General features: G+C 34.0%; 2 protein-coding genes across 2 annotated transcripts; one reads left to right on the top strand and one right to left on the bottom strand.

Annotated features, from left to right (window-relative positions):
* Positions 1-16,615: 16,615 nt before the first annotated feature.
* LOC140181301 (serine/threonine-protein phosphatase 7 long form homolog) lies at positions 16,616-19,195 on the bottom strand. The gene is made up of 4 exons (XM_072224837.1): positions 19,127-19,195; positions 18,081-18,823; positions 17,908-17,995; positions 16,616-17,823 (listed from the first exon to the last, which is right to left on the bottom strand). The coding sequence occupies exons 1-4, from the start codon at positions 19,193-19,195 to the stop codon at positions 16,627-16,629; spliced, it is 2,097 nt and encodes a 698-aa protein (XP_072080938.1). The 3' UTR covers positions 16,616-16,626.
* A 1,451-nt stretch (positions 19,196-20,646) lies between these two features.
* LOC112770679 (NAC domain-containing protein 72) lies at positions 20,647-22,648 on the top strand. Its single transcript, XM_025815019.3, has 3 exons — positions 20,647-21,182; positions 21,281-21,549; positions 21,646-22,648. Exons 1-3 carry the CDS (start codon positions 21,002-21,004, stop codon positions 22,243-22,245), a joined length of 1,050 nt encoding a protein of 349 aa, XP_025670804.1. The 5' UTR covers positions 20,647-21,001; the 3' UTR covers positions 22,246-22,648.
* Positions 22,649-26,452: the final 3,804 nt, after the last annotated feature.

Below are 26,452 nucleotides of genomic sequence, written 5' to 3'. Positions count from 1 at the left end.
GAGATGATTTAAACTAAACCTTGAAAAAGGGAAAAATTTTCAATCTTTCAGAATTTAGTAACCATCAAATACAGGGGAGGTGATTTAAACTAATAAGAATGGGTATGGAGTATTATATACAAGAATTAGGATTCTAATTACCAAATATTGTTTGCTATGTATCAATTACTTTGTACTTTTGTTATGTATCCATGAGTATATATTTTGGGTCAAATTAATTGTCTTTTCTCAAAGTTAGAAGAAGTAGTATTAGACATTCTACTGCACATTATTAGCAATTATTATGACTAAACATGATATTTTTCTAATGCCCAAAATTTTCCTCCAACCATGCAGTTTATTATGATGATTCTAGGCATTATGTACTCTCCTAATCCATTTACTCATGTACTCTCCATGAATGACATTTTGAGAAAGGAACTATTCGTTGTATATTTTATTAAAAGATGCTAAAATTATTTTGAATAATCAAGTGTTTGGTTGAGGTGTGGTGTATTATTTTAATGTTCTTTATTTCCTACAACCAATGTTACTCATGATAAACCATATTTGTTTGTTGAAGTAAAGGGAGGCAGACGGGGTATTTTTTATTCTTTTTCAATGATTTTTGAGGAGTACATATTAAGTTTATTTCTTATTATGGCTAGATATATATAGCTAAATTTACATTATCCTCAAACATAATTAATAATTCGTAGAATGAGTTTTTTTTTTTTAATTTAACTTTTTGGGTTGTAGTATTTTGTGCTTTGATGATGATGCTGTAGTCTATATAGGCCTTAGAATTTTTTCAGAAATATATAATGAGATATAGAATTGCTTCCTATCTGGTTCTAATGAACAAGTTTCCACAAAAGTGCATCAAATGTAGGCTTTAATTTATTAACGTTCATTTCATCAGCATTTTTACACACATATATATTATTATATATTTATGAGATAGGGATTTTACAAAGCAAGAATATATTGTCCACTTGTGCTTGTAGCTTCGAGTGGAAACAAATTGACATCAATTACTTGTTGAGTAACAAGCTAGGAGAATTGAAAATGAATTGTCTTCATGTATTTGTATATATTATATATTAAATTATCTATTATCACTATTAACTGCGGTCTTCGGTCTCATTTTATAAATTGTTTAGTATCAATATGCCATAAGTACCCGAGTTCAATTAATATTAACTGGGGCATACCAGTGTCATTTTTGCATGTTAATACATATTATTATCTATATATTAAATATTATCACATTGTTTTGATCCGAATGCAGTTAGAAAAGATGCCAAGGGTAGGTCGTTTCACGAAGAAAGCCCGTGTAGACACAGCATGTCAGCAGCCTCAAGTAGGATTTACTGCGGCCTCAACTTCGCAGAGAGCAGATTGCCCAATTCCGCCGCCTAATGGCAGTGGTGCCCCCGCATCCTCGTCTTTACGCCCCTTTCGTCCGCCCCAAAGCGAACCACTACATGCTCCACAGGCTTCCACGAATGATGTTCTGAACTCGGAGCCGGACGCCGAAGACATAGACCCAGAGGCAGATGAGGTAGATTCTTTTGACCAACATGTTGATAACCTTTTTGCTGCATCGGATGCTCAGAAGCGCAAGGGACGCAAGACTATAGAATTTTGGGATGTTAAAATACTTGGTATAAGAGAATTTATTTAATTCTAATTTTCATTGCCCTATTTTCCTATGATGTCTTTATAGCTTGGCTTCAATGGTAACTAACTAAGAATTAATATGTTTTATAGAATCCGATGGAACAATCAAACAGGTCAAACTGAGTGCGAAGGAAGCTATGAAGCCACCTAACGGAAGAAAGGTCGTACTCAGGTTTAATAGTGCACTGCAACCAGTTGGGGAGGAAGCAGGTCTACTGAGCGGCGTTATGAGACTGTTAGGATCTGACTACACCAAATTCTCAATCTGCGAGAAGGACTGGAGAAAGGTTCGCACCAGGGACAAGGTCTATAATGAATGTGTAAAGGTAAAATGTTATTTTTAATTCTTCGTACCATTCGAAACTTATAATTTGAACACTAAGCTTAATTTTAATGTTGCAGGAAATGTTTCATTTTGAAGAAGATAGTAGAAGAATTATCAAGCGTATAATATTCAAAATGCTAGGAAGGGCTTGGAAGGAAACGAGGAACAGATTATACCATCACTGCTATGACCCAGAACTTTCACTTGAAGAAAATATTGAAAACCGTCCAGATGGAATTACTGCGGACCATTGGAGATGATTTCTCGTTTATCGCAATAGCGAAGAGACACATGTAATATAGTTTTGTTTCATAACAGACAAAGTCCATTTATGTCACATTGAGTTCATCAGAACTAGTGTCTAGTAACTCTTAATTTGATGGCATGACAGGAGAAGTGTAAGAAAAATTCCGAGAATCGTGGCAAGGCTTAGAGAAGAAGAGGTAATCTAATTTTGGGAATGTTTTTGAACTATCTGTTCCTCTACTTATTCACTTTGTCATCATTATTAGTACAGTCGGAACGACAAGGGAGGATAGTTAGTAGAGGAGAGTTGTATCTCTTAACGCACAAAAGAACTAATGGCTCCTATATCCATGATGCAGCTCGCGCTATTGGAGTAAGTAATGTGTTCAGAATCGAGAAGTAGTTTCTCCTAAGTTTTAGTTTTTAAAATTTTATTGGAAGTATGTGCGGTTAGCGACTAGCTAATAAATGCTTATAATTGCTTATCTATGTGTGTAGGAAAGAATTGAGGCTATTGAGCAACGCGATGAATCTTCTAGACTGTTATCCCAGAATGATTCGCTTGCTCAAGCTCTCGGAAAAGAGCGCCCGGGTAGGGTGCGTGGCATGGAGTTGGGGCCGACTTCTAGTCAAGTCTTCGGTATGAATTCCCATCAGCCGAGCAATGGTTTTGAAAGGGAGGAGACCCAAAGGGTACTGCTTGAACTACAAGCAGAGTTGGCAGTAGAAAAATTGAAAAGGAAGGCAGTGGAGGATGAAGTAGCAGCTGAGAAGACCAAAAGACAGGCAGTGGAGGATGAAGTAGCAGTCGAGAAGACCAAAAGACAGGCAGTGGAGGATGAAGTAGCAGCTGGGAAGGTCAAGATGCAGGCAATGGAGAGTGCTTTGATATGTCTACTCAAGAGCAAGGTAGGAAGCTGCCATCAGACGTCGCCGCATGGATGAGTGCGTTGGAGGGACAGAATAGAAAGTAGATCTTAGGATTGTGGAACATTTTCTTCTTTCAGATATACACTTTTATTTTGTTGATTATGTAACTCTTAGTAAGGAGTACACTTTGTTGATATTCGGATAATTATATTAATTAAATTAATGGTTTTGCTATTGTCGTTTACCTTCCAATTATTTTTCGGGATTTTAAATAATTTAACTTACTAATATTAAGAACGATTAAAAAAAACGAAAACAAATGTACATTGAAATAAAAAACAGCATGGATTGCCAGTGTACAAAACAGTATTTTTGCGGCCATTAAACCGAAAAATAGTGGCAGTTGCGAACATTTTCAAACCGCCGGTAAATGCATTAGTCTTTAAACCGTGGCCATTAAACAGCGGCGGTTTCAAACCGCCGAACATTTCGTGTGGATCACAGATTTTCAGATCGCGGTGGTTTTAAACCGCCGCTAAACATTGCGACGCTAATCCTTGGTTTTGCGACAATTGTGCCAGTGGTTCCTGATAACCGCCGCAAAATCATATAACCACCCCCTAATAGGCGACACTTAACAAACCGCTAGAATCCCGTTTCGTGGCGGTTTGAAACCGCCGCAAATCATTCCAAGAACCGCCGTTATTTCCCGTCTCTCTCTCTCTCTCTCTCTCTAACACAGCAGAGGGAGCAGCAGCGAGGCGGCGATGCAAGAAAGATTCAGACGCCGCCATGTTTTTTTTCTCCTTTTTTTTCTAGTTGTGATTCTCTCTCTATGCTTTCCTTTTTTTTTAATTTTATAATTTTTAAGGATAATTTGATTAGAAATTTAAGATTTAAGTAAAGGATAATTTTAAAATCAAATTTAATGTCAGAAACAATTTTGGACAAAAAAAATATTAAAAATAATTTTAATTTTCGACTAAAATTATAGTGACTGAAATTGTACTTATTAATAATAACAATAATAATAATAATGTCCGAATGTGCCGCATGAATGCCAACTTGTATGTATCAATGAAAAAGAAACAAAGTCATGTGTGCTTGTTTTGTTGCTTCCTTTCCCATTTGGATTATCGACTTTGCGAGTAAGGAACCAAACCAAATTTTCAGTTTCGTTCTGGATTACAAGCCATAAACAGAAAAATAAATAAATAAAGAGAGAATTAAAGAATGAAATAAAGAATGGAATTGAGCTCGTGCGTGCACTGATTAATAAGGTTTGGCGAGCAACCAAATTGATGTTCATTTGTTAGGCGCCAACAAAATACACAAAGATATGTTACAGCTAATCAGTATGTGTCTTATGCATCCCTTTACACATACATATACAACTTTGCTTAACTAATTTTTATTTTGTCCCATATACTATGCATTCAGACACCATATGTAATAATATCTATCTTAACTTTAATCATCATGGTTAGGGATTAGGGAATACTTTTTAAAAGACAAATATTTTATATAAATTAAAAATCAGTTACAATATATTTATGTATATTTATACATATTAATTCTCATATTTTTTAATTAAATAATCTATTACTAACATAATTAATCAAATAGAATAATAATCAAACCTACAATAAAAAAATAATTAAATTTATTTATAATAATATAATATAAAAAAATTCGTGAATGTTAAATATGTACATATTTTTATACACGATAACTAATTTGTTTAAATCAACATAAGTGTAAGATTTACATTTATAATACTTGTTATCTTCACATATATTATATGTTAACTGCGTGCACCATCATAAGTAACTAACCTGATTAAACCTTTAATTATTTAATTATAAAAATATTATTTGTATACTAAAATCAGTCACCAATATATTTGTGTATAAATATATATATGATTTAATTTATTTTTAATATGTATTTATATTTTAACATGTATTTTATATTGGTAGGTAATTTTGATGGACAATTTTGATGTATATGTAGTATTATTCATTTAATTAATTATACATATAAATTTATAAGTGTGTTAGGATAATAAAAAAAATTATAAATGTTTTATTTGTCAACGGATTTAAAGGATTTTTTCCCCTCATGAAGTATTATTGCTGTAGAGAAAGATTAACACGTTATAGTAGTCCATTTATTTAAAATTAAAATACTTTAAATCATACGTATGTATGTGTATGTGTGAGATAATGTTTATCCGCTCTATTCGGTTTTAATTTAAATATAAATTTTAATAATTTTAAATAATAATGTATATATATGTCAACATTAAATAAAATTTAAAGAAAGTCAAATATTACTCCATCTCTAGCTAGTTTTGATTTAATTTCTACCTGGTTTTCAGCATAGATTTCCTACCTTAAAAAAAACATGTATGTGCATGTGTGCCATTTCTAGCCAGAGAAAGAATTAAGTGCTTTATATGATAGCTCCGTCAACTTTATGCCTTTAAATAATTCTATAGTTAGAATCAAATGAAAGCGTGTGTATGTGTATTAATTATGTGACTAAACAATGTAACTTCAAATATTAATATTGTTTATAAATTGCCACACGCATGTTAAATTTATTTATACATTTTTTTAATATAACTCCATAAAGAACATTCCCTAGGGTTGTTCAGAATATACCCTGCATTTTTGTGAATGATGTCTTCGGAAATGGGACACAGCAGATAATATTTGTAAGCGGCAATCTACTTTCAATATCAGGGCTGCTGCTTCTCCTTCTTCTTTTATCTTCTTTTAATAGGAAGAGAAATCTAAATCCAAAATTTGTAGCTTAGTTAAGTAAATAAAATAAATGCGTATATTTGGGACTTACTTAAAAAAAATAAATGTCTTTTGATTATATTTTTGTTTTTAATTATTTAAAAATACTTTTAAGTTTTTATCTCTTTAAAAATTGGACATATACATTTTTCTGTTTATATAAATTCGTAAGATCCAACAAAAAAATTTGACGTAACTCTCGTTGTACTTATCTAACCGTTACGGATATATAAGTGGAGTGAAAATTTTTAAAATGAAACAAATTACGTACAAAACGGTGCTGTTTCATAAGCACTCAAACAAGCTTACTTTCAAACTCTCACTCTTTCTGTTCCTTCAAAATTCCACCACTTTCCACCACCGCTCTCACTCCCTCTTTTCCTTCCTCTCCCCACGACACTCTCCACTCACTCCGTTTCCAAGCTCGCCAACTCCATTGAGTCCAAAATCCAAGTATGGATCGATCACAAGAGCATCCACTCCCTCCGTTTTGGATGCAAATGAGCTTTCTGAAACTTTGATTGTCTACTACTTTACTCAATTTCTGTTCCTCTCAAAATATAGCCGCCGGAGTCTCCGCCGCCGCCACCGGTGGAGACTATTTCACCAAGCGGTAACTCTAGAAATTCAAAAATGGGTGGTTGTTAGTGTTGTAATTGGGGTTGTTGTTCTGCTTCTTGTTCTAAGTTTTGTTCTATTTTTCATATGCTTTTACCGTCGTATACAGTAGTCAAAAATAGCAGAAGAGGTAACAAAGGCGAAGCCTTTCTATGACTCTAAAGAAGTCAAAAGGGGTTCTATGACCATCTTTGACGCTAAGTGCTCCAATCCCTCAACAAGGATGTGTTCATCGGGCAAATTCTCATAGGTCCTACCATTTGAGCTCTAGTGTGTATGGGCTTGTTGCGTTTGATTGAGGCTCTATGTTCTCTGATCAGGTAAATCAAGTCACCATTTATGGATGAGATTGAATTTAATGGTGAGATTCCGAATATCATTGAGTTTTTGGATTGCGAGAAGTTGGAAATAAGGGTTTTCAGAATGGATTGTGTGCTTGAGATTAGGTAATTTGGAAAGAAGGAAGTGGTGGAGGTCATGCTTAAGGAGGGTTTGGTCGAGAAGCTTATGGAGCTGCAAAGGTTGGAGTTTGGCAGAGATTTGATCGATTTAGATCACGAGAAGAAGAAAGAGGAAGAAGACGAGGCTTTTGTTTCCAATGCAAAAGTTGCCACGCCATTGTTGCCGAGGCCTTGTGATGCTTGTTTGAGTGCTTATGAAACGGCACTGTTTTGTGGAATGAGGGACTAATTTGTCTCGGTTTAAAAACTTCCATTTCATGTGTGTATTTGTAATGGTTAGGTCAACACAATGAGAATTATGTTAGACATTTTTGTTGGATTTGATGAATTCATATGAACAGATAGGGATGTATATATCCAATTTTTAAAGAGGTCAAGAATTTAAAAGTATTTTCAAATGGTTAAAGACAAAAATATTCGTAGAATAAAAAGTTAAAAATTTATTTATCTTTTTCTCAAAAAATTAAAATAAAAACTGTGTTCTTAGTTAGTGTTCAATCACGTACTTTTTCGGTAACGATAATATTAAAAAGAAAATCTAATTTTTTATTTAATATTTATTATTATAGTGATAATTAATAAATATTATATAAAGTAAATTTAAACAGTTTTGAATGAATTTTTGTTTGTCTCTCAAACATTATTCTTTTTGTAATCACTTGCTTTAATTATGTAGTTGCAGCTTGCATGAGTGAAATGTACGTTATTTATGAGAGAGATCAAAAGTCTGAAAAATGAAGTGGTCGTAGTCAACTCATTTTGTTTACTTGTTATTAAATCTATAATTTAGGTTTCCAAAATTTTTTGTTTTCACACTTTATCATTGATGAAAAATTAAGAAAGTATAGAAAATCAAATTTTAATTAGTTAATATTAATTAATTTTAAGATTTAGTATTTATAGTTTAAGATGTTAGATTAAAAATTTATGATTTAAAATCTAAAATATAAAAAAGTAAAATAATTTTAAAAAAAGTAATATAAATTAAAAATTTAATTATTTAACCTTACTTATCTATGTTACTAATTTTATAACTTGTTAGATGCTACTTTCTCATTGTAATTAAAATTAAATATTTTCTTCTAAAATTAAGGAATTTTTTTCTTCTCCTTACTAATTTTACAACTAAAATGTGTCACATATCATTCACTCATTACAATTGAAATCAAATCTTTCCCTCCAAAATTAAAGAATTTTTTTTTCATTTCTACTAATTTTACAACCAAAATGTGCCACATGTCACTCCCTCATTGCAATTAAAATCAAATCTTTTCCTCTAAAATTAAAAAGTCTTTCCCTCCTCCCTTTTCCTTTCTCTATCTCTCTCATTTCTTCAACCACTCTATCTCTTTTATATATCATTATTAATGGCTAAGTATAAATTTAACAATCAAAATGTGCAACATAACATTCTTTAATTGCATTAAAATTAAAATTGAAATATTAAAATTGAAATTGTAATTGAAATATACCTATATTATGTATCATATATAATAACCAAATGTGTTATATGACACTTTCTTATTAAAATTGAGAGAAAATATCTTCCTCCAAAATTAATAAATTCTCTTCTCATCTACCTCTCTCCATTTTTCTATTTCTCTCTACCATTTTTACTCTATATATAATTTATATTTTATATTAGTAATTTGACAAATCAAAATATGTTATCCGATATTTTTTATTACAATTAAAATAAAATTTTTCTTACAAAATTAACAAACCCTCACTCTCATTCTTTATCTTTATCTTTTTCTCTATTTTCTCTCATTCTCTATTTTTTTCTACTTTTCTATTCTACAGAAAATAAAATTAACAAAATAATATAATTAAAATAAAAAATATTATTATTACATCCATATTTTTTTAGTTTTTTTAGTTAGTTTTAAATTTTTACCGCTTATCTTTTTAATCTATATTTTTATTTCTCTTCTTTCAAATATTTATTACATATAATTTTAAAAAAATACTAATGTTACAATTAAAAGTTAGAATTAAGATTCAATTGTTTAAAAAAAATTATTTTTGAGTTAATTTTATAACTATCAATATAATTTTTTCTGCTAATATCTAATTATATTTTTATATACAGAGAGAAAAATATTATTTTTAAATAACAAATATAAAATTAATTATTTCTATTTGTGCAACAGACTTAACACCTAATTAAATGTAAAAGTATACACGTTAAATTAGACTTTTCATATAAAAATAATAACTAAAAATTTTATTATTTGATTTTTTATTTACATAGACCTTAGTCTTCTTAGTCGAGACTTTTGTCAACCTACGACTTTTTTTATAAAAATAGATTGATTTTATAAATCTTTTGTGCCATGCATAATCTATATTGTCAGGACAAAATGAACCATAATTTTAAAAAATTTATATTCCCATAAAATTATTACGGGTAAAAATACTAGTTTAAAAATAAAAAAGTTAAAAACAAAAATTTTAATTTATATTGACTAATATTTTTGAATAATTTAATAGTTTTTGTTTAACAACTTATATTATTTTTTAGTTAATATTTTTAAATATTTCTGATTAACTATATATTGATAAAAATATTCAGTTATATTATAAAAGTCTATCTTTACTTTCTGTGTATATCAAAATCTTATTAAAGTTTGACACGACCATCCCATCTTTGAATTTCGAAAGGACTATTATTCAAGTTTATTGCGAAATAATTAAAAAAAAAATCTGAATATTGAAGACATTTATACATATAAGTATACTAATAAATATCACACATTTCATTTGAAGACACCAAAAGAGAAATGTAATAATGAAACTCACACACACTTAGCATGAGATTAAATCTTGAATTCAAAATCCACTTTAAATTTGATGATGGCTGGTGGCCGCTAATAACCAAAAATAGTTAGTCACTAAAATTAGTTAATATATATGGGTATAAATATAGACATTATTTAATTTATTTGTAATATATATTTTATATTTTAATATGTATTTTACTGATTTTAATATATTTGTAACATAGTTGAAATTTTTTATACGAGAATAATATCAAGGAAAATGTGATTGAACATAGAATTGACCAAGCTCTATGGTAAAGGTTAGAAATGCAACAATATATATAATCCTCGTCAAAATTGACCGTTTGATTTTTCTTCAATTCTAATACTAGTCAAGTTAAAGGAAGCATGCAAGAAAAGGGTACGGTAACGGGATTGATGTGAATATGAACAAAATTAGAAAGAGAAAGAGAAGCAAAATTTGAATTTTAACACCTTATATATTAATCAAGCTTTGACGCTATCACATTAATAGTATATGCAAATTTAAATGTCAATATTTATCATCTACTTCGAAGAAATTAGTAGAGTATAGCATGTAGTGGTAGGTGCCCAAAGAGAAATCGTTGTCTCAACCCTCATCATTGTTGTCATTTTTTTTATTTTTGATTTTTTTTTCCTCACAAAAACCGAACTTTCGAACTCTATCTCTCATCGGATTAATTAATGTGCACGTGGAACGAGCCCTATTTTTCTCATGTATATCTGTGTATATCAACTTGAGATGATAAATAATAATGTCAAAAGTGCATAAATGTGACACACCCTCTATATATTGACCACACTTCACACTTGTATAGTATACTAACAAATCTTCAACATTTTCATATTAATTTGTCAACTTTATAAATCGATCTTAATTTTTGGTATACTTGTCAAAACACCACCGCCATGTATCATATGATTCACAAAAGCCACACACCAAACCCCAACACGTGCATTTTTTTTTTTAATTTGTAATTTTAATTTAAGTGCCATAAAGTCTTGTTTCTAGACAGAGATAAAGTAGTTTATTATATACTAATTTAAAAGTGACAAATTTATTTTCCTTATTGGACAAATTTTCTCTTCCATTCACCCCTTAACAACATTTAACATAGGGTTTTTCAGGTATTTATCAATTTCTTTTATAAATATTAACTCGTCATTTTTTTGGATATTGGGTGAAAATTCGACATTAAAAAAGAACGAAGCAGAAAGTACAAGGAAGAAGATTTGCAAAGGTTGATTAAATAACAACAAAAAACCTTAAAAGATATCTTTTAACAAACCACAGAACTTTAACAAAACAATAATTCGAGTTTATGTAGATAATGTCTCATAAAAAGTATCTTTTAGTAAAATTTAGTGAGGAAAAAAAATCTGATAAAAGAAAAAAGGATATACAACTAGCTAGAAATCCACATTTGATTTCCTGACGCTAAAGAAAATTACAAAGTGTAAGTATATGTGAGTATTTGGGATTTATTTTTATTTTTATTTTTATTATTTTTTTTATTCATTTTTTCGTTTCTTTGTTTTTTATATTTTATTGTTATTTTTTTAATTTTATTTTTATTTTTTTTATTTATTTAAAGTTTTTATTTATTTTATTTATTTTCTTTTGTTGTAATTTTTTATGTTATTTGTCATAGTTTAATATTATTGAGTATTTTTTTAACATAAATATTAAGTAATTTTATGGTCGAACCCATTTTTTTTTAGAAAAATCGTATTTTTTGTTCGAACTGAGATTCTGATAAATTTAATTTGATACCCTATTAAAATTACAAAAAATCAAATAAAACAGTATGTTTTAAATATTTTTAAATAAGAATTTATATTTTGTATTATTAACTAATTTACTTGACGAAATCATTTTTTATTTATATATTTCACTATCTAACTTTTTATTTTCTTTTACACTAATGTGTTTTGACCAAATTAAATGCCCAACCAATAAACCAAAACATGCCGATCCCCTTTGTTTCTTTCACCATCTCAAATCCACGTACCACATAAATCTAAAACGTCACCAATCAATGAAGAAGAATCGAGTGCATTATATACACACCCCCTCTCCCAAATATATTATTGACCTTGACCAACCACGTCACAACCCTATCCTTTGACATGAAAACTACCTCCTTCAATACCCACAATAATTTTATACAAACAAAATTTAACACATTATTTTTAACAATTATATCATTTTTTATTTAGTAACTGATTTTTTTATATACATTTAATATTTTTAATTAAATTTACAATAATAATAATAAATTCCATTATTATTTTATTTAAAATATATATATTATTATTTTACTTTATGTTAATTAATTAAATTTTAATTTTTTATTTATTATATTTTATATCATCTTAAGATTTAAAATTTTAAATTTGACTATTTTAATTTATTTTCTCTTTTTTTATAGAGTAAAATATCGTTTTTGTCCCAAATGTTTGGGGTAAATTCTATTTGTGTCCCTAACATTTAAATCGTCCTATTTGTATTCCTAACGTTTGTAAAAGTGATTCAATGTTATCCTGCCGTCAATTACACATCATGAGCACTTTAGTTTGAGTTTTAAAAATCTCTTCTTGAAGTTAGAATACAAATGTCTGTGATAGAATCGATGATCTACTCCGAAAAATAGCTCATCAAATGTTGAAATTAATTTCTACAACATTTACATAATTCATTTTTCTAGGGACATAATTGAATCTAAACACAAATAATGGGTATAATATTAAAATCGAACACATCCAAATGAGACATAATTGAGAATGAATACATCTAAGTGAGAATAATTGAAAAATATAATCTGATTTGTTAGTATAATTGATAATAGAATAACACTGAATCACTTTTATAAACTTTAAAGATATAAATAGGACGATTTAAATGTTAGAGACACAAATAAGACTTACCCCAAACGTTAGGAACAAAAATGATACTTTACTTTTTTTATATTTAATGACAAGTTAATATTTTTTAGAAAAGTATTATCTTTCTTATTTTTTAAGCACATTATTCTTTTGTATCAAAAGTAAAAACAAAAAATGTCCATAAGGCCACGCCCACAACTAAAATTACACGCACATATTACATGAGGCCCCAAAAAAAAAAGGAAAAAAAAAAAAGAGAAAGTCATATTACATGGTTGTGGGAGTTGTTGATGAGTGAAAGAAACAACAAATTAGACGAAAAGTGAGAAAAAGGAAAGGAGGGTTTACGTGTCGATCAATGGTGGTGGCCACCGCAACGAGTTACATATTTGTAGTGCTTTCATTTTCGCTTATTTCTTCTTTCTAACAAAATTTCAGCCTAACTCACACTCTCTGACAAGACACGTGCCAGCACGTGTCCACCCTTCCCGCGTTCTCTCCTTTTTGCCGACGTGGTTTAAACCCACGCGTGAAATATGACTTCACTTCGTACCTTATTTTATCCTTTAAAAAATTGGGAAAAAAAATAATTAACAATTATGGGCAATTTTCCAAAATAAAATGATTGGATGAAAGCTTTACCAAATTACAACATTTGGAATTTGGTTACCATTTTGCGTTGAATCAATTTATATAGAAACCGTGGGAGCCAACCACGGATTCCAAATGCACATAAACCGTGGGAGGCAGCAAGGTTTTATGAGTTGGAAATGCACAATGTAAACCGTGGTAGGCAGCCACGGTTTACACTTTATTAATGAAAAGCAGAAACCGCTGGTGGTAGCCACGGTTTATGAAGAAGAAAAAGCATAAACCGTGGCTGGCAACCACGGTTTATGAAGGGCATTCAATGATCATAAAACCTTGTAACCTAGCACGGTTTATGTATAATGAAAATCTATATATATTCGAGTGAGAATGAAGTTGCTGAGGAGATCATTATCACAATGTCAAGTGAGGGAGAGAGTGTTCTTGTCTTAGTGCATTGCTCTGGAAAAATTAAAAAAAGCAAAAAATATGGTGTGAAGTTCACTGATAGAGAACCGTTGAGTGTATTTGTTAGTTCGTCAAACAGTTTGTCAGATTTGAAGAGCACCATCTTGCAGAAGCTTGGAGTTTTTGGGAGCAAGGTTGTGAAGAAGATCTTCTACAAGATTCCCATCGCTGTAGTTTCCAGCGGTGTGATGTATGATACATTCGTGTTAGGGACTGACGAAGATATTAGGGTTCTATTTCATTGCGTGAGGAGTTTTCCTGAGCTCAGAATACACGAGTTGTATGCGAAGTTGGAGGCAACTCTGGATAGTTCTGGGGCATCGAATCCTGTTCATAGCTCGACTGCCGCTGGCGGTGCGTCTTGCTCGGCGCCAGCAAACCGGTTTTCTGTTCCGCAGGTTGCCTCTCCTTCTTTTGCGGCTGATCTGGTACCAGCGGTTGCAGTTCCAACTGCACGTTCCCCTAATGAAGGGGTCCTGCAACAGGCATTTCTGGGGGAATCAGGTCGTGCCACAGATGATGAACATCAAGAAATCGGGGTACCTGATCGAGTAGAGAATGCAATGCGGGACGATGACTCTGGCGAGGAGCCTGTAAATTTGTATTTTGGGGACAGCGACGATGACACCGGTGCCAATCCACAAGCACAAGAAGGTCCTTCAAGTTCCGGCACACAGCATTACCCTCCACACTTCTCGACGTTAAACTTGGAGGCTCTGGGTGAACATACGGCCGGAGTTGCTACAGTAGGTGGTTCGTCAACCGAATTTCAGATTGGGCAATCCTTCCAGAGTAAAGAAGAAGCTATTCTTAGTGTGAAGGACTACAGCATCCGTCGAGGTGTTGAGTACCGAGTGATGGAATCGGACCATTTGAAGTATCATGGAAGGTGCAAGGATTTCGGCAAAAGTTGTAGTTGGCTGATTCGGATTTCGCTCCGTGCACGGAAGGGAACTTGGGAGGTTAGGAGGTACAACGGTCCGCACACTTGCTTAGCAACATCTGTTTCCAGTGATCACCGTCAGCTTGATTACCACGTTATCTGTGCGAGGATTTTTCCGTTGGTTAGTGCGGATGCTGCAGTACCGATCAAGGTCTTGCAACAAGCGACTGAAGCTGATTACGGCTTCAAACCCAGTTACCGGAAGGTTTGGAAAGCAAAACAGAAGGCAGTTGCACAAATATATGGAGACTGGGAAGAGTCTTATGCCGAATTGCCACGTTGGATGCTAGGCGTGGAGTTGACGATGCCCGGGACAGTTACTGTGTTGCAGACGTCTCCTGTTATAGTTGGGGACCAGATTGATGAGTCAACAGTGTACTTTCACCGTCTGTTCTGGACATTTCCACCTTGCGTTGAGGCCTTCCAACATTGCAAGCCGCTTGTGAGTATTGATGGTACCCACTTGTACGGCAAATATGGAGGCACCTTACTGCTGGCGATTGCACAGGATGGGAACTCAAACATCCTCCCCATAGCATTCGCCCTTGTGGAGGGAGAAAATGCCGAGTCATGGGCATTTTTCTTGTCCAACTTGAGAAGGCACGTGACTCCACAGGAGGGTATCCTTGTTATCTCGGATAGGCACAACGGTATCAAGTCTGCACTAGAGGATCCCGTGAATGGTTGGTTGCCCCCACGTGCTTATCGGGCGTACTGTATCCGCCATGTGGCAGCAAATTTCAGCCTTTCTTTCAAAGGTAAAGATGCGAGAAGAATGCTGGTTAATGCTGCGTACGCAAAAACTGAGGCAGAGTTCTATTACTGGTTCGACATCATGCGTACAGAGAATCCGGCAATGTGTGATTGGGCGAACCGGATGGAGTATGAGAAGTGGACGCAACACCAGGATAGCGGTAGACGGTTCGGGCACATGACAACAAACATCAGTGAATGTGTGAACTCCGTCTTGAAGGGAACTCGCAACCTCCCGGTCACGTCGTTGGTTAAGTCCACATACGGAAGGCTTGCTGAGCTATTCGTTATCCGGGGACAAACAGCAGAGGCGCAACTTGGAGCTGGACAAGAGTTTTGTCAGGCATTCGTCAAGGGTATTGAAAGGAACATAAGAGAGTCAAGGTGCTTCACCGTCACGTTGTACGACAGGCACCAGTCGGAGTACACGGTTGCTGAGACTACACCGACTGGAAACTTCTCCTTGGGTAGCTACAGGGTCTCGCTGAAGGATCACACATGTGATTGTGGGTACTTTCAGGCCCTCCATTATCCATGCTGTCACGCCATTGCTTGTTGCGCCCACTCCCGGCTTAATTGGGCAGCATATGTGCATGAGGTGTATCGTATGAGTGAGGTGTTCAAAGTTTACAGTAACGGGTTTGTCCCGCCCATACCAGAAGGGCTATGGCCACCATATGCCGGGCCTACTATCATTCCTGATCCTAACATGAGGCGAGCCAGGGAAGGTCGGCCGAAGGCAACTAGGATCCGTGGTCCCATGGATCGATCTGCTGAGAACCAGCCCAAGCGCTGTGGGCTCTGTCGACAGCCAGGTCACACGCGGAGGAACTGTGGCCAGCGAAGAGATACTGCTGGCGGGGATCATTAGGTTGTATTATTTAGGTTGATGCTGGGTTATCAATGTATGTTTAATTTCAGTCTTATAAGTAGCATTGTTGTTATTCACATGTTTATGTATCGTCCTGTAAGAATATTTGTTTCTTGACTTGGTATATTAAGAAAGCCTAATTTAGTGTTAATGTCGTTGTATTGTTTAGACAAATAAATTAGAAACGACTACATCATTAATCATACTTAATAGTAGGATACATCAATTTAAGATACCACACCAGAAAGCATAACAAATGTTTAAACATTAATCCAAGTACATAAGGAAAGAAAGGACATAGACAAATGGGACATACATAGCTAACTAATCAGAGTCCTCGATCGTGTCACTGTCGTCATCCTGCAACTCACCAATAAGGTGACCTCCAGTGCCGCATAAAGGAGCACGACGAGCCCTCCGTGGTCTCTCATCCACCTGTGCCACCTGTGCCTGTGGCGGAACTACGCTGAAAGCCGAAGCTGGGGTACCTCCCAACGCGAACCATGGGTCCAACGGTGAAGGCGCAGGCTCGTTCAGGTCAACCGGCAAACCTGGCTGTACATCCTGAACATGTGGCTGGTGCTCGGCAAACTGTGAATGTCCCTCATCCATCTGTGGCCTATAATGAGTGCCATCATCCCCTCCCAAGATGTCTGCTATATCTCTGAAGAACTCTGACTGACTCACAGGATCATCAATGTCCATGCCGACGGCCGCCGTAGTAAAGTCGGCGAACATCTGAGAAGAACCCCCCACCTCGTACGTACCCTGATCCATCCCTGTGCCCACACCACCAATGTCCTCACCAACAACATCCTGACCACTGTGATACTCTCCAGATGGTGCTCTACCACGGGCACGTCCACCACCATCCCGCTGACCATGTCGTCTGGCCCTACGTCTCGGAACACGATGATCAATATCACCTCCCTGACCACCAACACCCTGCCCCTCATCTAACTGGTCGGCCAGCCATCGCCACTCTCGATCCGTAGTACGTGTGCCGATACGCCTACGCCTGTCCACGCGGCGGTTGTCCGGTCTGTCGACAACCTGCACCATAGGAGGTGCCTGCGATGACCCTCTATGACGAGCCTCCTCAGTCAACACAATAGGCCTGGGATCCTGAAATGCAACCTCTGGGGATAGAAATCGGTGCGCCACACGACACCACCAGTCCAGGTACTCAGCTGATGGCCCAGGATCAGCAACTCGGTCAACGGGTAAAACTGAGGCATGCCGAGCCTGCCAATACTCATGCCACTCCCGATAATATGAGGGGAAACACCTATCTCCACCCCTGCCGTCCTTCGCATGAAGCCAGTCTATGTTAAGCGGCAAACGAGGGAGATGCTGAACCCCGCCGAACTGAGGCATAACCCTATCCACCTGGTGCCACTCAATCGCAGCAAAATAAATGAGACTGGTAACTGCCGTCCATAGCCTGCGGTGCTGGTCTAGTAGTATCTCTGGATGAACAATAGCTGCGACATCCGGAGTGGAATAGGGCTCCCACACGATCTATATCACGTAATGAAACTTTACGTAAAACAAATTCTATAACAGGCAAAATAAAACTGAATGAACTACAAGTAAATTACTCACATCATGCACACGCAATCTATCCAAAGAAAGGCGTGCAGCCACCACTCTCTGATCTACTGCATCGTTCCTCGGTAGATACTGAGCCCACCTACAAGTTCAATTAAAAGAATGTCATAACATCTAATGGGACATGTAAATGAACAATTTCAAACTCTAGCATCATATTTCTTTACCTGGATGCAAGTGGAAACCCGAATCCGTTGAAATCACTTGGCCTCAGACAAGGAAATCTCCAGAAGATCCAAGACTGTAGAAGCTGAAGTGGCCCAGCCAAGTTGACAACATTTCTGTTTGTTCCACGACAAAGACATCTGTACAACCACGCCAGCGCGGCCGAGCCCCAGCTATATCTACCCAAGTCATCCAACGATGCCACATAAGGCAACCAGCGAAGGTGGACACGGTTGGCGTTCTTGTCCGCAAACAGCTGAGATGACAACAGCATCATAATATAGGCCCTCGCGTATATACGCACGATGTCCTCAGTAGCATCTGCTGGCAAAACCCGAAACCGCTCATGGAACCATGTGTAGCACACTGTCATCTGCTTCACTTTATTCTGCGGAGGTAACTCCCCAAACAGCTCACGGAACCACACCCATGCCGGTCTTCCATTTTCCATGAAATTCTCAAACTCACTAAGGCACCCACTCACAGGCTCACCATCAATCGGTAAACCCAGCTGATAGGCCACGTCCTCCAAGGTGACCGTACACTCCCCAAAGGGCATGTGAAATGTGTGGGTCTCAGGACGCCACCTCTCAATGAATGCGCTAAGTAGAGGCTCATCAACCCAGAACCACTGACTGTTCAGCCTAGCCAAGTGATATAAGCCTGCCGTCTCTAGATACGGTATGATACGCTCGTGTAAAGGCATATTCTGTTGTCTTCTCACACCACTAATAACCCTAACAGGCTGTAAAAAGAAAGATAGCGAACTCTCAACAGACAACAACAGCAACAATTTACAGTAATATCAATAAAAAACCCTAAGCATAACAACAATAGAGAAAATAACACTAACAATACTACTAACACGTAAACCTAAAAAATTATTTCTGCCAACAATATAAATTACAAATTCAATAAATATAAAATACTCACTATCATGATAACAGCAAAAAATTCTATTATAACTGTTAAAATATTAATTTAACATTTACCATTAATGATAAGAACATTAAACCAAAAATAATAATAAAAAGCCGGTTTAACCAACCTCTTGGTCGATAAATCCAGCCACATGCGCAACGCGGTTTAACCGGTACATCCGGTCTTCTTCTTCCATCGGTTCTCCACTAAACCGGTTCAACTTCTCAAACCAGCAACTTAACAAAAAAAATTTTTTTTCCCCTCTCACCCACCAACCTTCCCCTCACTCACAAAACTCACAAATGATCCGCCCTCACCAGCCACGGCTTTGCTATTTATACTACTCACTCATAAACCGTGGCTGCCTTTAGGGTTTTATGTTCGAAAGCATTTACTCATAAACCGTGGCTGCCTACCACGGTTTATGCTTCACATTCTCTTCACGTAAACCGTGGCTGCCTACCACGGTTTACATACAAAATGGTTTGATCATAAAACCTCCCTACCTCCCACGGTTTATGTGCATTTGGAATCCGTGGTTGGCTCCCACGGTTTCTATATAAATTGATTCAACGCAAAATGGTAACCAAATTCCAATTGTTGTAATTTGGTAAAGCTTACATCCAATCATTTTAATTTGGTAAATTGCCCAACAATTATACTACTCCTAATTATTGGGATGTTAAATTAAAATTAAAAATAAAATAAGTTGATCTGACAGACAAAGATTTCTGTGGAAGAATTCGCTCCCAGATCTCGAGAGTGTCAGAAACTGGATAGCAAAATCATGCTTCTAGAACACCCCTCCTGGATTTACACGTGTCGGAATGATCTCGAAGATTATTTTTTTTATATTATTACTAGGCAGGTATTAAAATGAAAAAGAGAAAAAAATTATATGTACATGTATGGTTCATGCTTTTTATTATGTGGGGGAATGGGTGGTTGTTTTTGTTGTGCTGGCATATATGGTTAAACGATTTTATTAAAAAATTGATTAAAGCGTATATATTGTGCCAATTACCAAAGGCAATGCAACTTTTTTTTTATGCGTTAAGAAATAATAATTACTGAGAATGTGTCATCAAATAAGATAGTCTATGATATATTTTAAAATAGTTATATTCTTGTTATTCAACTCAATACAGTGACTAATTAACTAGTTACTTAATTGTGAACTTGTTTAGTGTTTTTTCTTTTTCTGCTCATTTCTAAAGAAATGAGTTCTAAGCACGATCTCATACTTACGTGTGCCACACATATATATAGAAAGTTTGAATTCAACCCTTAGATTTTTACAACACTAGTCACCACTAGAAAATTATACGGCTTCAGCTTTCAATTTCAAAAGCATGAATCATCATCATCATTATCGCCGGTATTTATCAAAACGTATATAAAATATGAATTTATTTCTTAATTGTTCTTCGGATATTCTTCTTCTTTCTTCACGTTACTACTAAATATCCATTTCACGTGTTGACATCACCTTGCATTATCAAAAAATGTAATTCATCATGATATAATAATTATAAAACATTTTCTAGTAACAGAAATTTTGTTAAGAAAAAAAAATATAAATCAAATCAAACTGAGGTAGTGACGTGTGTAACAGTATATAGGTGTGAAAGAAATATTGGTACTTTTATATTTTCACTTTTTATTTTATTAAACTTTATTTTACGTTGTGACAGAAAATCCAATACAATGCACCCACCGAAACGATTGAACCGTACCGGTAACAGATAAGGTCGGCCGCAGAGAATGCTTTATGAGTAGAGGGTACGTGGCGCAATCTGACAGGACAGTAACTCAAGTGGTCCCCACACCCCAACATTACCGTACTTATCTCTTTCTCCTGTCTTCCCTATAAATACCTCCCTCTGTTTTCCAGTTACTGAAAAAGAAAAGAAAAAAGGAGAAAAAAAAAGAAGAGGAGATTTACTACGGTCTGATTTTCGAGAATCTAGCTTTTTGATTATCTGAAGAAGATTAAAACAAAATGGGAATTCAAGAGAAAGACCCTCTCTCGCAATTGAGTTTACCGCCGGGTTTCCGATTTTATCCGACGGACGAGGAGCTTCTCGTTCAGTATCTGTGCCGCAAGGTTGCTGGCCACCATTTCTCCCTGGAAATCATTGGCGAAATTGATTTGTATAAGTTCGACCCTTGGGTTCTTCCAAGTAATCAGCTAACTATATCTTCCCTCTTAGTTATTATATTCTAAGTTCTAATCTCTGGACAATGTTTCTTACGGTGTAATTGTGTTTTCATGGTGCAGGTAAGGCAATTTTCGGCGAGAAAGAATGGTACTTCTTTAGTCCGAGGGATAGGAAGTATCCGAATGGTTCGCGACCCAATCGGGTAGCCGGGTCGGGTTACTGGAAAGCCACCGGGACCGATAAGACTATCACGACCGAAGGAAGGAAAGTTGGTATCAAGAAAGCTCTGGTTTTCTACATTGGTAAGGCACCCAAAGGCACCAAAACAAACTGGATCATGCACGAGTATCGCCTCCTAGACTCTACCCGTAAGAACGGGAGCACCAAGGTAATTGATTAACATTTTTATTTAATATAAAAAATTAATTAAATTTGTAAAAGCATGAAAGTGAAACTGAAAATTAATTGTTGTATTGTTATGCAGCTTGACGATTGGGTTCTGTGCCGGATATACAAGAAGAATTCAAGCGCACAGCAGAAGGTACCAAACGGCGTCGTTTCGAGTAGCGAGCAATATGCCACGCAATACAGCAACGGATCTTCTTCAAACTCCTCTTCCTCCCACCTCGACGAGGTGCTCGAGTCCCTGCCGGAGATCGACGACCGTTGCTTCGCCTTGCCACGTGTCAACTCCTTAAGAGCGCTGCAGCAGCAGCGCCATCACCAAGAAGACACCAAGGTCGGCCTACTCCAACAGCAACAGCAACAGGGTCTCGTAGCCGGCACCGGTAGTTTCTTGGACTGGGCTTCCGGGCCGGGGATTCTGAACGATTTGGGCCAGGCCCAGCAGGGGATTGTTAACTACGGAAATGACCTCTTTGTCCCTTCAGTGTGCCACGTGGATTCCAATTTGGTGCCAGCAAAGATAGAAGAGGAGGTTCAGAGCGGTGTGAAGACTCAATCCGCATTCTTTCAGCAGGGACCGAACCCGAATGACTTCACACAAGCATTCTCAAACCAATTAGATCCTTACGGGTTTAGTAGGTACTCGGTTCAACCGGTTGGGTTCGGGTTCAGGCAATGAACCAGGGTGAGGGACTAGATGTTAAATAACTAAAAGAAAGTGTATTGAATTTTTGACTATTTGTTGAGGTGCAATTGGGGGGTGTAAATAGGGATTCTTTTGCAAGATTCCAAGAAAGAAATGTCTTGCATTGAGAAAAGGGTTGGGTTGTAATTTTCTTTCTTGGTGGTCCTCTTTTTCGGCTGGAGATAGAGTGGAGAAAAAAAGAATTCAATGCATCCAAAGGTGGAAAAAAAGGGGGGAAAAATTGTGATTGCACTAAATTACTAGTCTTTGGAATTTTAATTAGTTTGAAGATGTACACAATTTTTGGCTGCACCGGCCGTGGTGTGAGCCACATGAATCACGTTTTGTACTTTGGAAGATTTAGCATCAATTAATATACAATTGTTTACAATTCCAATGTTAGGTTGCTTTTCAAATGTTTGGTGTGGTCTTTTTAGCTAATAACCACAACATTGGTAGCCACAAACTCAATTCGTGTTCATGGGATAGGACTATTCTATAAGAGTATTTTCAATGCATAGTTTTAGTTTAGTTTTATTTTGAGTTTTACAAAATGGTACATTATGTATCTTAAAAATTAATTTGCGATTCAATGTGTGATAATGTGTGATCATTTATAAAGTATGGAGATTTCGCTTTGTGTCTGTGTGTATATGACATTTACTATTTGATATGCGTATCTATTGTGTCTCTTAATAAAAAATAAAAAAATATTTAGATACATTTAAACATATCTAAATATTAGTACATATCAGTGTGCTCAATCTTATTTTTAATATATATTTTTGAAATAAATTTAGATATAGTATATATTATTATTATTTATTAAAATAAAAAATATTTTAAATACTTAATATAATTAAAATAAGGTATTAAAATTAATTTATATTTGAATATCAATAAAATATCAAAATATCATTACGATTTATCAAATCCTCGTGTCTTGTAAAATTTTAAAATCTACATATCGACGTATCTCGTGTCGTGTATGTTCTGTGTCCATGTCAATTTCCGTGCATCATAAATAATAATATTTTGTTTTTTTTTTCAATTTAACAATATTATAATATTACACAAATAGTAATATTTTATTATTTTTTTTCAAATAATATTATTTTTTATTGATATTAATATCATTTTAAAAGATTATACTTAATAAAAAATTTAATTTTAAATTAATTCAGTTACGGTATATTAAAAGTGCTCTTACTCCATATATTGTCATTGTCATTGTCATTGACAATATTTAAATATGATTTTAGATTATTTTATTTTGAATTATATTAAAAAATTAATATTATAATAATTAATTTTAGTTAATATTATAATAAATTGCTACATAAATAAGTATAATTTTTGTTAAATTTAAATTTAGAATTTTTTATTAAATTTTAGATGTTTTTATTTTTTTTAAATTTTGATTTTTTATTATATTAAATATTGGCTATAGTGTTAAATAGTGTAATATTGTGTTTAATTTTTTTTTAAAAAAGTCTTAGTACAGTACTTTTATTAAAATTTGGTTAACACTTAACCAACAAAAAAAATGAGTAATTTTACACTATTGGATGAAATTTCACACTATTAAAAATACCAATGATAATTAATTGATGGCTATAAATTACAAATAAAATTTGCTGGTCTCCTAACACTTTTTTTTTTAATTCTAAAAAATACACGGTTTAGAGGTTTAATTTTAATTCATCTGTGTGGGTAAATTGGACTAATATATTGTGGTATTAAGAAACTTACTTTTTGTTATGGATAAGATTGTATGACAATAGGATTTGATTAATAGAATATTGCAAACGTTCACGTGTAAAAGGATGCGAGTATTCCTAGTCATCCATGTTTCTGTGAGTTGGTGCATTGCCACAAGAAGAAAGAATTATGGCATATTTTGTTGGATATATAAATCACGAATTCAAGAGTTTTGATTCAATTCAATCGATTTGTTACGACAATCATCCATTAATCTACAAAGTTTAAATAGAGATTAATTGTACAACACTTGACTTTTTTACCCATATATATAATCTAACGAACCTATGGTTTGATAAGGTTGAAAAAATTAAGATCAATTGAAGTAATAAAGGCATAGCATGGCATTGCAAGGTAGGAAGATTCTACCAAAACAGTGAAAAGAATCAAAAGAACGAAGCTGATGATTGAACGAACGAATGAATGTATGTACGTGTGGAAAGGGATAGGGCCAAGAGTCAAATGCAGAACCACTAGATGAAGATAAGTATCATCATCAAACCTAATATCTTCGTACTAGGTTTCAGGCTTAATTTCTGGCAATGAGTAAAGCCACCTTTTGAATCTTGACTTTCCTTTAAACCGAACTTTGAATTTGGAACTTAAATTCATCTTCATCTTCAGGCTCAATAAGATTGTTCCTTGGGATAATTCCTTTATGACTATTTATTTATATTTTTGGTGGGCCGGATCTGAAGGGGAGGGATTATATAGGTAGTTATTTTAGTTAAAATTGATTAAGTTTTGAATTACCAAAATAAAAAAAAGAATTGATTAAGTTTTATAATGGACGGTGAAATAACAATAAAATTAGTGGTTCAAATGTTTTTTAAATCAAGTCTCTAATTAAGTGTCGTGCGTTTTTTTTTTTTTCTTCTCATCTTCTTTTATTATCTTTTTTTGTGTGTTTTTTTCTTTAATATCATTGTCGTTAGTGTTGTTGTGGTTGTCGCTACTACTACTTCTTCTATGTTTCTTCTATGTTTATTAAAGATATTAAATACAAAATTTTACTACATAATATAAAAAATTGATACATAACAAAAAAATTTGTTATATCAAATAGATTTTTGTATTATATATAAATTTTTTTGTATTGTATATTAAAATTTATGTTTTATAATAAAATTTGTGTACTTTATAATAATTTTTTTTGTTAAAAATCACAGCAACAAAAAAACTATGCGATAAACATACACATCTTCTTTTACTAAATTTATAGTAATTTAATTAGATTTAATTAACCAAAATACTTGTATTTATGATATGAAATAGTGACCGCATTTTATCAAATGCTTTAAGATACTTGGAAGTTGAGCTAATAATTAAATATTTAATCTTATGTTATTTATGATTCTTTTAGTCTCTTCATCTTAAATTTGTTAGCGGATTATGTTAAGTGACACGCATCATCATGATCATGTAATATAACGCCTAAAGGATAAACACACATGACATGTCATGATTTTGAACATATATAACATGTGACAAAACAGTTTAACACATCATGACCAATAAGGCATTTATCATGCATGATGTAGTCATATTCACTGATAATTCTATTTCATTCGATAAAACCTCGAAAAATAGCGTAACTCTGTTCTAAAATTATTGGAATCTTATAAGAACTTCAGTAGACAAAGAATTAATCTTAATAAATTAGTCATATTCTTTAATAATAACATTTTAGAGTTGATTAAAATCTTTTTAATAATTCAACTGAATATTTTTTATATAGATATACAAGATAAATATTTGGGTCTACTTTTTTTTGTCATAATTCTAAAAAAACTATCTTTTAATTCAATTAAAGATAAAATTTTCAAAAGGACACAAAAATAAAAAATATATTTGTTATTTAACGGAAGAAGACAGATATTATTCTGAATAGTTGGTGAGGCCATACCTATATATATATATATAGTCATGTTTTAAATTTCCAAACAATTTGCTAAATGAAATTCATAGTATTCTAACATAATTCTAATGGGACAATAAGATTTCGAAAGACGAATGGTGTGATTAGTTGGGATAAGATGATCGACTGGAACTAAAAAAGAAGGCGGACTTGATTTTAAAGATCTCATGGCTCAAAACCTGTCTCTTTTGAGTAAACAGTATTGCAAAATCGTGACTCAATCTAACTCTCTTCTTTCTAGAATACTTAAAGGTAAATACTTCAAATTTAATTCTTTCCTTACAGCATAAATATGAACCTTACCTTTGAATTGGCAAAGTATTCTTGAAGGGAGACGAGTTATAGAGAAAGATATTAGTTAGAAAATAAGTTTTGGTGATATCAAAATCTTTAGTGAATCATGGCTCCCTCCTCTTTATTTCTTCATTGTTCCACCATCTGTAGCACTACTATCAGATAGTCACCATCTGTTATAGGTGAAAGACCTGTTTTTATCAAATAAACAGTAGAATCAAGTATTAA

Source organism: Arachis hypogaea, chromosome 18 (genome assembly GCF_003086295.3).
Source record: "Arachis hypogaea cultivar Tifrunner chromosome 18, arahy.Tifrunner.gnm2.J5K5, whole genome shotgun sequence".
NCBI lineage: Eukaryota > Viridiplantae > Streptophyta > Magnoliopsida > Fabales > Fabaceae > Arachis > Arachis hypogaea.
This window is presented reverse-complemented; position numbering and strand designations above follow the sequence as displayed.